Source organism: Taudactylus pleione, unplaced genomic scaffold (assembly GCF_031769625.1).
Source record: "Taudactylus pleione unplaced genomic scaffold, aTauple2 ptg000218l, whole genome shotgun sequence".
In the NCBI taxonomy this organism is placed as follows: Eukaryota; Metazoa; Chordata; class Amphibia; order Anura; family Myobatrachidae; genus Taudactylus; species Taudactylus pleione.
Genome location: NW_028284620.1, coordinates 3,030,172 through 3,044,502, shown reverse-complemented (window position 1 = coordinate 3,044,502; position 14,331 = coordinate 3,030,172). Strand labels below are relative to the sequence as shown.

The window sequence follows — 14,331 nt, the reverse complement described above, 5'->3', positions numbered from 1 at the left end:
TGGTGTTTTGGTTTTGGCAAAACAACCCTCAAGTGTTTTGGTCCGGTTTTGAATTTCTTTAAAAATTTATAAAAACAGCTAAAATCATGTGACATTGACGTGTTTTTGTTGCTATAGTATTATTAAAATTAATAACATTAATTTCAAGTTATTTCTTGTCAATTTTAACCACGTCACAGCACCTGAAATCAGGAGGGAGGGACTTAACTTCAATCCAAAACTGTGAGCTCCAATTTTCAGATCCGAATTTCGAACTTGGCGAGAAGACCCGAGCCGGGACTCAGTGTGACTGGGAACCCCAAAGTTCGGGTGTGTTCGGTTTTCAGCAAGACCGAACCGCTCATTTCTACTATACACCAAGGAGGACTTTAATCCTCAATTAAACACATCAGACAGAAAATATCAAAAGAGAAAACGCTGTATACTGTATCTTCATTTTTGGAGATTTACTGCAATACATATGAATTCCCATATATATTAAAAAGGACAGCCATAGAAGTTTATTGTCTTCTTTACGAAAAAGTCTTATAGGAAGCTGGATCTGCCTTCATACACCCAGGAGTCTATACTTTGCAAAAACAGCTCTATATCAGAAGGGCTGTCCTGGCAAAAAGGTTTTCCTGCATATCGGTGATCAAAATGTTGGTGTACAGGCATTTAGAGGGGGAGGGGTATAGCTAATTATTTTCAATACTCAATATATCTCCCTCATCGTGTTTAGGAGAGTACAGAATGCAGGCCTGCAAATGATTTCTCCTGCTCTAACCACCTACTACCTGCTCTATCCTGGCCCTTTCTTTTTATAGCAGAACCAGGGGAACAATTTGTGGGCTTATTATACTCTTGTATGCTTTAATATTACATAATGAAGTAACTTAAAACTGAGAACATATTTACTACAAAAGTAAACCCAATAGTTATTCTACATTCATTCATTAATGTATAATGTATAAAAGATAGTGGCCACGACATTTGCATAACCTCTCAGATCCGCCGCGTATTGGGCCATGTAATCAGGCCCAATATAATCAGAGAAACTCTCAAACCAATCAGATACAATCAGGTACAATCACCCTATCTTAACTATATGGGCCTTACTAATTAGGGATTCTAATTATAGATTGGATGCAGGGAGGATTAGCTATGCCAATATGCCTAATTTGGCCCAAAAAGCGAGCTATCCCCTTTACTGCCTATTATTCTAATAAGAATACGGTTTTGGTGGGAAACCTGTATTTTGAATTTTTTGTCAGGAAAATGGGATTTGGGCATAGCTCATTGTCTCAGGGCTCTATAGGCCAGGAATCGCCTCCCTGGTGATCTAGAAATACCTCAGACTTAGATGCCTTTATAAGTGCAGTAGGCCTAACGTGCAGTAGGCCTCACTAGGCCAAGGCCTAAACTCATACCCTACCTGATACCGGGAGCCACACAGATTCTCACAGGTTAAATATGCTACTGGGCCAACTGCTTGGAGATATAGGGCACAAGGGAAAATAAGGACTAATGCCTAAATTTGAAAATGCTTGATGGAAAGGTAACCGTTTTCTTTAACCAAGGGAATAAGCACTTAGCAGTTTTTTTTTTTGTTTTCTTTTACCAGTTATTTTTATATAGCGCACACAGGCCCATATTTAACAACGAAGCTAAATACCGGCTGAATTTTTAGTTTAGTATCACTGCGATACTAACGAAAAATCTGCTGGTATTTATTAATACTTACCCCTCCAGCGAGGTCCCACGAAGTCTTCGTCCTCGGCGAGGTCCTACGCTCACCTGCTGGCAGCCTACACTGCCAGCGCCGGTGTTATGTGCATGCGCGACGGTCCTGGCAATACCTGGAAGGTTTCGCTGAAGCCGGAAAGGCTCCACTGGGTCTACATTGCCGCCAATGGGGACCGCATCGCGCTCGCCATCTAAAAGATGGTGAGAGTGATGCTTGACAAACAGCGATAATCTTAGATCACCGCTGTTTGTTAAATCCAGAAAGGGTGGCATAACCCCATTAGCGAGCACTAAAGGGGTTATGCTTCTTTGGTAAATAAGGGCCACATATTCCTCAGCACTTTAAAGAGAATATTTAGCCATTCACATCAGTCCCTGACCCGGTGGAGCTTAAAATCTATGTTCCCTACCACATGTACACACACTAGGGTTAATTTTTTGTTGGGAGCCAATTAACCTATAAGTATATTTTTGGAGTGGAAGGAAACCCACGCAAGCATAGGGAGAATATATAAACTCCACACAAATGGGGTCATGGTGGGAATCTAACACAAGACCTTAGTGATGTAAGGCAGTGAAGCTAAGCATTATACCATCTGTGCTGCCCACTTTCATCACTTTCAGTCAGTGTACTACACGTGGTGAATCAATTATTTGTTACGTGCTACACTAGATATATTTTTCTTAATTTTGTGCACTATTAGAGGAGACATAGCAACAGGCAGAGCACCAAATTTCAGGAAATGCCATATTTGCTACAAGAGAATGTAGGGCCTAATTCAGAGACGTATGGAACTCTGATGTTCACGTATATCTCTGATGGTTTCAGATCTGTGCATGAACAGAAGCCGCACTGCATATGTACAGATCTCGTCTTGCAACATTGCTTGCAGTGCCCTGGATGCCACATCCTGATTGACGGGCTGCAGGCGTTCAGTGGTGGAGCCGGGGACCATTTCCCAAAATGGAGGAATGTCATCTCCATTTTATAGGAGTGCCGAGGATAGTGAGCGCATCTTCCAATGCAGATGTACTGGCCTTGGCAGCGGAGATGAGGCGCCCATTCTAGGAGGCCTTTGTGTCCATTGCTGCGACCAATGGACACAATGTAATCCGATGCTGCAATGCTGAAGCAGCCCTCGGATCTACGTTGCTGGCAGTAAGTGTCTCTTTACATTAGACGCCTCCTGCAGCATTAGTATAATTTTGCACTGCTGCTGCGTACAAAGATGCAGATACTGTGGTATTTGCGTCCATCTCTGAATCAGGCCCATAGGGGCAGGGGTAGATGTGATGACTTAATGCTCTCTGTAAAGCACTGTGTAATACGGGTGAGCTATATAAAATAACTGATGTGCAGTGAGAGCTGGGGTATGCGCCACAGTGACAGATAACAAGGTAAGGAGAGGAGAACTGTAAGTATAGCGAGAGTGGGAGGGCTCAGAGGCGGAGGTGACTCCATGATCCATACTTACATTTGCAAACCATGAACTGTGGAAATACAGTAGTACTTGATTAATAACAATTCACAGACAGCTTTATCCTGGGCTTTCAATCTTTCGTAAATGTTACATAGATGCTGTGTAAAGTCATGTGTATAGCCTCTACAAAGCACTGTGTAATGCAATGATGAAAAAACTATAAGCATTGTTGATATTTATGAAATAATATTTTTAAAAGTAATAATAATAAATGTGAATTGAATCACAGCCTGCAATTACAGCATTTACCACATGAGGGAGCCATCTAAAAGGAAAAAGAAAGATGCAGCAATATTGTCTTTTGTCATTTCTGATAATACTGGGTGTTCTCAAACAAATTAACAGTATTTAGAATCCTCAGCAACATATGTAGAATATTATTTAATTTTATCCAACTCCTATACATGTTTGGGTTACTAATTTGGTTGATACTAAACATTTTTAAATGGAAATGTAATTCTGAATTATTTTAATCCTGAATTTATTTTAATCTTTGTAATGTTAATGAAACACAGAAAACAATTATGTATGTTTATTTTATTTATTTATTTATTAACAGTTTCTTATATCAAAACTGGGTAATAACACACAGATATATAGGTAGGAAGGCCCTGCTTGTAAGCTTACGATCTATAGGGAAATATGATACACAGTGATAGGTGCTATATATTGCATTTTGATCCAACCAGAATGCAGAGCTTCTTGGTGGGCTGCATGATCCAGTCACACAGGAATGTCAGCCAAATATCAGGAGGATGTGAAAGAAAGACAATGTGTGAGGTTATGTGTGGACTGTGAAAGGGGATGTAAGATATGGAAGCTATGAAGGTTATGTGGAGAGTTCTGGAGTCGGATAAGCTTGCCTGAAGAGGTGAGTTTTCAGGGAACGCTTGAAGGATGGAGACTAGAGGAAAGTCTTATTGTGCATGGTAAGGCATTCCATAGAGTGGGTGCAGCACAAAGAAAGTCCTGTAACCGTGAATGGGAGCAAGTAATGCGTGGGGATGAGAGACGCAGATTTTGTGCTGAGCGGAGAGGTCGGTTTGGGAGATATTTTGAAATGAGTGAAGAGATGTATGTTGGTGTGGTTTGGTTGATAGCCTTATGTGTAAGTAAAAGTTTTTTATATTGAATATGGTAGAAAACCGGCAGCCAATGGAGGGACTGACAGAGCGGTGCAGCAGACGATGAACATTTGGCAAGGAAGATAAGCCTTGCAGCTGCATTCATAATGGATTGTAATGGCGATAGCCTGTTTTTGGGAAGGCCAGTAAGGAGACTATTGCAATAGTCAATGCGGGAAATAATGAGTGCATGGATTAGAGTTTTTGCAGTTTATTGTGGGAGATATGGTCGAATTTTGGATATGTTTTTTAGATGTATGTAACATGATTTTGAGACAGATTGAATGTGGGACACAAAGGATTGTTCAGAGTTAAGTATGACACCTAGGCAGCGAGCTCTTGGGGCAGGGTGGATTGTCGAGTTATCAGCAGAGATCGAGAGATCAGGCTGGTAACTGTTATTGGCTGGTGGAAATATAATTAATTCTGTTTTAGAAATATTATGTTTCAGGTGGCAAGATGACATCCAAGATGAAATGGCAGAAAGACATTCAGTGACATGGTATACAGATGGTGATAAATCTGGGGAGGATAGGTAGATTTCCGCATACAGATGGTACTGAAATCCAAAAGAGTGGAATAGTTTGCCAAGAGAGGTGGTATCTATTGAGAATAACAGAGGACCTAAGACAGAGACTTGCGGTACTCCAACTGATAGAGGTAGCGAAGAGGAGGCAGAATCAGAAAAACGAACAGTAAAAGAGCGATCAGATAGGTAGGAAGAAAACCAAGATAGAGCTTTGTCCTTAAGACCTAGGGATTGTAGTGTTTGTATGAGAAGAGAGTGGTCAACAGTGTCAAAAGCAGCAGAGAGATCTAGAAGAATTAGGAGTGAGTAATGGCCTTTAGCCTTGGCAGTGACCAGATCATTTACTACCTTAGTCATTGCTGTCTCCGTGGAGTGTTGGGAATGAAAGCCAGACTGAAGTGGGTCCAATAAGTTGTATGAGTTAAGAAAGTGTGTGAGGCGGGTGTAGACAAGTCTCTCAAGTAGCTTGGAGAAGCATGAGAGCTGGGAGATAGGACAGTAATTTGAGAGAGTGTTAGGGTCAGAATTTTGTTTTTTCAGAATGGGAGTAATCACTGCATGCTTGAACAGTGATGGAAAGATGCCAGTAGAGAGAGAGAGAGAGAGATTACAGATTTTAGTTAGGGTTGGGATGAGCACTGGAGACTGAGCTTTACTGATTTGTGAGGGTATAGGAGCTAGAGGAGAGGTAATAGAGTAGGAGGATGAGAAGAGTGTAGATACTTCATCTTCATTTGTGGGGTCAAATGAAGAGAATGTGCCAGAGGGTTCAGGTAGGGAATTGAGCAGGTCACTAGCTGAGGAAGTGCATACCATTTCATTACAAGTTCTTTTCAATCTTGTCCTTGAAATAGGAAGCAAGAACTTGTGCACAGATAGTAACAGGTGGCTTAGGTGAGGGAGGGGTAAGAAGCAGTTTAAATGTATTAAAAAGTCGAATGGGGTTAGAGGCTTGAGCAGAGATTAGAGATTGGAAATATGTTTTGTGTCCAGAGCAGTACAATACGAGTTGTAGATAGTCTTATATGTGAGGAAGTCACTAGGAGTACGAGACTTTCGCCACTGACGTTCTAGTTTACGTGAGAGTTTTTGTAGATGCCTTGTTAAAGATAGAATGCCACGGTTGATGTCTAAGTCTACGTGGTGTGTGATGGGTAGCTGGAGCTACATTATCAAGGGCTTTTTCTAGAATCTGGTTTAGGTGTGATACAGCAGTGTCAGGAGAAGTGAATGTAGAAATTGGTAAGAGTTGTTGTTGTAGAGAGGTAGATAGTTGTTGGGCATTTAGTGTAGATAGAGAAATTCCTTCCTGGTTATACCTCTCTGTGTTTAAGTGGCCTTCTGTATTGCACTCCTGGAGGTTTTTACAGCATAATGACGTATGTATGATGTTGTCTAGAATACAAAAGCTGTAATACACATGCGGAAAAGAAGACCATTTCTAGAATAGGTGCAAATCGCAATTCAGAAGTATATATTTTTTGTTTGTATGGCAGAGTTTTCCAAACTCTGCAATTACAGTCCAGGTTTTAAGGATACCCATGCTTGAGCCCAGATGGTTACATCAAATTGACTTACAGTAAGTACTAATTAAGTCACCTGTGCTCAAGCATAGATATCCTTAAAACTTGTACTGTAATGGAGAAGTTTGGGAACCTCTGTTGTATGGAGTAAGCTGTGTTTTATGCTCACCTACTGTAGTTGTTTTTGCTTGTGGTGACTTTAGTGTCCATCTCGGGTTCCAATCAATAGACCTACAGTAAAAAATTTTGACAGTGTCTAGGTAGACACCAACTGGTAGACATACAATAGGTAGACAGGTACAAAAGGTCGACACACAAAAAGTTGACATGGTCAGAATGCATTTTAGGGTTAGGCACTTACCAGAGGGTTAGGGTTAGGGACTGGTAGGGACGGTTAGGGTTAGGCACTTACCAGAGGGTTAGGGTTAGGCTCTAGAAGGGACGGTTAGGTACTTACCCCGACGATTAGGGTTAAGCACTGGGAGGGACGGTTAGGGCTAAGCACTTACTAGAGGGTAAGGGTTAGGCTCTAGAAGGGACGGTTAGGTACTTACCCCGATGGTTAGAGTTAGGCACTGGGAGGGACGGTTAGGCACTTACCAGAGGGTTAGGGTTAGGCACTGGGAAGGACAGGGTTAGGCACCAGGAGGGAGGGCTAAGCACCATGGGGAGGGTTAGGATGAAAATTAGGGATAGAAAAAAAAAGTGTGTCGACCATTCCAATGTCGACTTTTTGACCACGTCGACCTATTGTACCTGTCGAACTTCATCCATGTCGACCTTTTGTATATCGACCTTTTGTACCTGTCGACCTCTTGCCTGTTTATCAATTGGTGTCTATCTAGACACTGTCGACCTTTTTACTGTTGATCTTTAAATCCACACCCGTCCATGTCTTGTCATTTGAAATGATGAGAGAAATGATACAGAAGCTACTATAAAGAACTGATATGAGAGAAGCTGTAAAGCGCAGTTAGCTCTAGATCTCCGGGCGGGTTATATGCTTGTGAAACATTCATCTAGCGCATTTTATAAGCAGCACAGAGCATTCACTAATGAGTATAAGAGGAGCTTTCTGTTAGAGAGTAAATGAGCCATTAAAAAGCCAAAGTGTGCAATTACAGGAAACCTTTTCTCACACCGGTCAACATTCAGAAATAGAAATTTAGTACAAAATTGGTCACACTCCAAATCATCTAAACCAGATCCAGATAAACTTAGTCCAAGATCAACACAAACACAGCCCATTTGGGGGATTCCAGACCCCTTATAGTCTCCAGAAGTCAGAACAGTCTCTGAAAAATGATACATTGTTGGCCGGTATGTTTTATGTAAAGCTATTACGCCTGGAATAAGTTTATTATCATGTGATCTTTCTTAATAAATGTTAAAGCTCCACTGGACAAAACTAAGTTGTTTGATGTATACTGATTTGTCAATATAATTATGTTTATTTATATAGCACTTTTCTCCAATAGGACTAAAAATAGCATCAAATAACTACTTCTAAAAAAATTGCATCTTCACTCTCTTTCTGTATTGTAATTTATAATATATGGGTCTGAGAAGTGGTTTAATACCTCAAAAATATCCACCAATTGATAATTAGATGATTTGCATATGATTGTTAAAACATTTTATTGCGCCTTTTTGTGGAATTAATAAATACATGATGATCTCTAAATAGCCAAATGTAAAAATAGTCCATGTGTTGAGTCTGAGACTTTTACATTCTTGATTCAGCCATATTGTTATCAGTTAAGTATTGTCTGTATCTTCTGTTTTGTGCAGGTCCCTCTGTCTGGTTCTGAGAGTGCAGGAGATGATTCCCCATTGTGTCAAACTAGAAAGATTGTCTCTCATGCAGACATTGCAGATTGTGCATCATCAGCTCAGGTTCTCTGCAATGGAGCAAAACCAAAAATTTTGGTAAGCATTAATAAGTAGCAGTACTAAGCAGAAATGCATATCTTGAACTATTGTACGTAGCCAAATTCTTGCTCTATTGCTGCAATGACTATTTCTGTTGTGTAGATCCAATCTCACAACCTTTCACCCAGCAGTTCTCCAGTGTATAAATCTATGGTTCTGTGCCAGAACATGTCTAGGCAACATTGGCAGAATGCTGGATCATAAAACTACAAGTGCCCATGGTACTCCATAGAGGCCCATTCTGTGACCTACATCCAATGTATAGTATATAATGTATTATTAATTACTTCACTTGTCTCTAACCACAAAATTACCATGTGGAAACAATTGTAATTTACATTTTTATCCACTTTATAAAAATAACATAATTAAAGCTTAAAATGCTATAGTAATATTATAGTGCATTATTTCCAGTAAACAGAGCTCACCCGGCAAACAGACAAACATGACAATAATTAGGACACTGAGAATATATTTCCTCATGCCATATGCCACCTTTTCCCACAGTCCCTAGCACACCTCAGTTAAGTATATCCTCAATTATTAATAATGATGAAGTCTTAGCTCTTATTGCATCATATTACCATGTAATTGGCCCAATCAACTCTATTTTCACCCAGTATCATAGTTTATGCTTGCCTCTAGGTTAGCTCTTTAGTCTATATATGTATATATTTATGTATGTCACCAATTCTAGAGAAAGATGGGGAAGATGAGATTAAGTGGGAAGAGATAAAGTACCAACCAATCCGCTTCTGTCATTTTATAGGCTGAATGGTTGGTACTTTATCTCTCTCCAAGGTTTAAAACATCTCTCCTCCCCAATGTATTGACCCAGCAACTCTGTCCAACTGCCACCTTATTTTTAATTCCTCTTTACATACAAATTTGTGATCAACTTGCAACTACTGATCATGCTTTCACTCATATCACTTCTTTCTCAACAATTGGGTATCTTCCACAAACCAAGGCTGTCCTTACATAGGTAATGAGTAATTTACTTACAGCAAAGTATAAGGTCACTTCTCCATACTCATATTCCAAGACCAGTTTCTGATCTCCCTCTACTGCACACCCTTCACTGCAATGGTCTTCCTAACACAGTTCTTCCCTGGTTCCCAAGCAATGGTGTGAAAATACAACAGACCTACTGTACAGTATGGATGATATAATGATCAACAGTTTTCCCTCAATGGTTAAACACCAGGGCCAGACTGCCCATCTGGCACTTCTGGCAAATGCCCGAAGAGCCGATGGCCAGATGAGCCCGGTCCAGCGTCTGACGTCCATTTTGATATGAGGACACGCCCCTTTTGCAGTCCCAGTCCATCCCTGTTATACCAGCAACCTTTGATGTTTAATTTGTCTATGGACAACCCTAGTTTGGAATGAGAGGGAGAACCAATCAGAAGGTATCGTTTTAGTAACTGTATCTTCTGATTGGTCCTCCTAGTAGTCCTGCTCTCCTCTGCATCATCTAACAGCTACTGGTATTGCTTGAAATGAAGTAGAGAGCAATGGAAAAATAATAGCATGAAGTATGTCCTAGGGAAGGAGGAGGAGCAGGGCAGGTTAGTAATATTTATCAATTAAGTGGTAGTGCATTTTTATGGTCCCATGAAAGTTTGCGATCTATCTATCTATCTATCTATCTGTCTAGCTATCTATCTATCCTTGGTTTGTCGGATACCAATGTAATGTGGGGGCCGCTGTGGCTGAATGATGAATCGGTCACATGGTATTATATGTTTTCAGAAGCCACCAACTTAAAAAATAAGCCCTTATATCTGGATTCTTCTACATCAATTTTTGTTTTCTATGAAAAAAACAATCTCTCCGCCCAGTATTCAGCTGGTAAAACTGCCCATGTTAGCCATGTTTTGATTGACTCTGGCAGTTGGAGGTGTATGCTCTCACACATCAGCACATCCCCCTCTCTTCTCCAGCTTCTGATAACAAAGTAGGCTTTGACAGACATGGCCGGATAAAGGGTCATATGGGCCTGTGGCTGAAAATGTTTAAGGCCCTGAGAAAGGGAGGAGCTGTGACCAGTGCCATGTGGGTGTGTATATCCCCGGCCTACACTATCAGCCCCAATGTCTCCCTAAATACATTAAAATAGAAAATTGCATAATTTTGTTAGAAAACTACAAAAGCTATTGTAATACTAATGGTGTATGGCTGTGTGGTCAACAGGGCAGCTGGTCATCATCATGCTGCCATGATGTTGGGCCTATTTTTATGTAGAGGCCTGCAGCTGGAGATCCATCTGCCTCATTGTTAATCTGACCCCAAGCACAAATTACTCTTTTCAGTTCTTCCTCACTCACAGCCAAATAACTAGATGGTGCACTCGTATACCTTCTTCATCCCCAAATTGCTATATCTCCCAATACTGTCCAATTTATAAGTGACTGTAACCAGATCATGCTGCAAAAAGTGTGTCCCTGACAAACGCTGGAAACGGTTACTATAGCAACATTAACAGTTTTTTTATATATACATTAATATTGGCCTAACTATATTAATAAGTGTGCATTGTATACTTGTCCTGCAATCCCTGCAATGCTGGGGATCAGTAGCCATATGTTAAGGTATGCAATATGTAAAAAAAAAAAATGATATCTATGACAGTGACAAGTCTTGTAAACAAGCATATATAGCAGACTCTCTGCCAGCACTGTAGGTACCACATTGAACATGTATTATAGTATTCACCATCGGTAACTTGTGCAGGTCTATTGTTTGCAATGCTGGCCATCTGTCCAGCATTTGTGAGAGTGCATGAACATTGTAATAACACTTTCTTAAATAAATATTTAGCTGCTGTCAATAGACCCTCTCCAGATTTTTTCCAAGTTTTTTTAAGCATGTAACTGTGATGCTAATATGTATTTCTAAGCTGCTGCTCTCACACTGAGGAAATTACTAATGTTTCTGTAGTTAACGGATTCTTGAAATGGGTTTGAGTCACTATTATTGCATGTGTATTTGGGTTTCCCATTCTGTTAATTCATTGTTGCTCTGCACAAGAGTATTTTATGAGCTATGGATTTGATTCAGATTTGGGAATAGAGCAAGATAGAGCAAGTAACTGTGTACCTGGACATATCATGTGGCAATGCAAGGGGTGCAAATACATACATTTGTTTTGCATGTGGGGTAAAAAAGTTGTGTTGCTATCACCGGAAAAAATAAATTAAGATCTATGTATTATTAGAGTGTATGACTATTCCGAGTCCATACAATTATCCATTCGATATGAAGGTATGCACCACCATCAGGGGCATCTGATCTACAGGAAAAGCATGGAAAAGTAAAATCATACTATTGACCTCTCCCCATCTACAACAATTATAAATACATTCAAATAAAATAAGTCCCCAGCAGACTTATAATACTTATTATTCAATAACTCCTCATTTTGTGTGCTGGTGGTTAGTAGTAACACCTGAGAGAGGTGTTATGTCATCTCTAGCCTGAGGCTGAGCCAAGCTGGATTCTGTTAAGGATTATTGGGAAGGCCCGCAATGGGTGGCCTGCGAAGTGTTGGAGGCCAAACAGTGGTATCCATGACTGCGGGCACTGACAATCCATGTTTCCTCAGGCATTTGCTTGGCTACCTGGCTAAGTATTTGGCTATGTATTTGGCTTGGACCTCCACACCAATTAGGCCAAGTGTCGTGGGGGTACTTTCTCCTATCCAGCAGTCCATTCCTGTCAATTTTGACAGATTATCTGGGTTACATTTACGTCCTCTGGAGTTTTGCTATGTGATGTATATCTTTTTATGTCTGGTAATGATCTTATCCCACTGGTTTATTGTGTCTATGGCTATATCATAATAAATTCAATATTGTTTTTACATAGTACACTAAGAGTTTATTATTCTTTCATCGCATATGCCCACATTTGAGATTCATATAAAAAGTTATAAACTTGTCTAAAAGGGATCAAATATACAGTACCTTTATAGGCTGGCTATCAAGATTATTGTGTAAGCATATAATAATATTAATAATAATAATAATTTTATTTATATAGCGCTTTTCTCCTAAAGGACTCAAAGTGTTTTACATTTGCCTTTACAGTACAAAACACAAAATAAGCTTAAACAAGGGACATTGGTGAAATGCTTGGGTGAAGAGGTAAGTCTTGAGTCTGTTTTTGAAGGATTCTAGAGTGGAGGCATCTTGAAGTGAGTTCCATAAGTTTGGAGCCCCAAAACTGAAAGCTCGACCCCCAGACGAATTCTGGGAGACTCTAGGTACTGTTAATAGCCCTTCGTCAACGGATCGCAGTACTCGTGTGGGACAGTAAGGAATCAGAAGCTGCTTTAAGTACCTTGGGCCATGGTCATGTAGGGCTTTGTAAGTTAGTAATCCAATCTTGAAAACAATTCGCCATCTGACAGGCAGCCAGTGAAGGAAGTAGAGAATGGGTGTTATGTGGCTGGAACATGGCTGGTTGGTTAATAGCCTGGCAGCTGAGTTTTGTACCATGTGCAAGCGGTGCAATTCTTTTGCTGGGCATCCAAGGAAGAGGGCATTGCAGTAGTCTAGGTGTGATGACATAAATGCATGTATGACTTTAGGCAGATCTTCTGAGGGAATTAAGTGCTTGATTCTGGCAATGTTCCTCAGATGAAAGAATGAGGATTTGATTGTGGCTGATACCTGATGTTTAAGTGTCAAGCCACCATCCAGGACAACACCAAGATTCCGCACATGTTCAGTGTTTTGTAATTCTGATCCCCCAAGCGTAAGTCCTGTTGGTTGGCTATGCTGTGGCCCTGACTTGTGACCTATCATAAGGACCTCTGTTTTATCAGGGTTCAGTAACTGCCAACTGGCACTCATCCACTCCTGAAGCTCCGCTAGGCAGCCATTTGGGGTTGTTATGGGGTCCTTTGTACCTGGAGCAAAGGACAGGTACAGTTGTGTATAATCTGCATAGCAGTGGTACACCAGGCCATGATGTCTGATTATTTCACCCAATGGTAGCATGTATACTGCAAAAAGCATGGGAGATAGTATAGAACCCTGTCGGACACTGCATGGAAGTGGCACTGGTGATGAAGAGTTTACTCCAGAAGAAACTCTCTGGGACCTGCCGGTCAGAAATGATTGGAACCAGCTAAGGACTGTGCCATCCAGTCCACAGAATTTTTTCAGGTGCTCAATTAGAATCCAGTATCAAATGCTGCTGAAAGATCCAGAAGGATTAAGATTGAACAATCACCTCTGTCTCATGCCATCAGAAGATCATTAAGCACACATACCAGAGCTGTTTAAGTACTATGTCTTCTCCTGAATCCTGACTGGAATGGCTCATAAATATCATGGGTAGACAGGCGGTTTTCCAGTTGCATTGCCACTACTTTCTCAATGACCTTTCCTAGAAAAGGTTTGATACTGGTCTATAAATGGTCATGCAGTCGGGGTCTAAAGTAGGTTTTTTAAGAAGTGGTATAACAATTGCTTCCTTTAGTGGTTCTGGAAAAATGCCTGTTTGCAAAGAGCATTTAACTATTTTTGCAATTGCAGGGCCAATTATGTCCATACACCCTAAGAGAAACTTAGTTGAGGCAGAGTCCAGATCACAGGTGGTGGGTCGCAACATTCTGATAATTTTGGCAATGTCTTTTACATCCATTATGTCAAAGCTGTTCCAGGGAGACAGGTGGCTTACCTTTGCAGGCTTGGTAGTCTTGCAATCCTTTGATGGCACTGTGGGGATTCCAGCCCGGATGGAGGATACTTTATCTGCAAAGAATTTTGCAAACTCATTGCATCTGGATTGGGAGAGGGTTTCATCAAGCTGCAGGCATACTGGTTTGCAAAGCATCTCCACTGTATGGAAAAGCTGAGCTGGCCTATTGTTTGCTGCCTTGATCTCATTTAAAAGGAACACTTTCTTATGGGTGATTGTTGATTGATATTCTCTAATATATTTGATTAGTGTTAACTTATCCTTTACCAGGTTCATCTTCCTCCATTGTCTTTCAAGTCTACGCC

General features: G+C 40.6%; 1 protein-coding gene across 1 annotated transcript in view; it reads left to right on the top strand.

The window, feature by feature from the left end:
- Positions 1 to 14,331, top strand: part of DLC1 (DLC1 Rho GTPase activating protein) — a 458,419-nt gene that overhangs the window by 78,287 nt on the left and 365,801 nt on the right. The window contains exon 3 of the mRNA XM_088478740.1: positions 8,174 to 8,311. Coding sequence (XP_088334866.1) covers positions 8,174 to 8,311 — 138 coding nt within the window. The remainder of the gene's footprint in view (positions 1 to 8,173; positions 8,312 to 14,331) is intronic.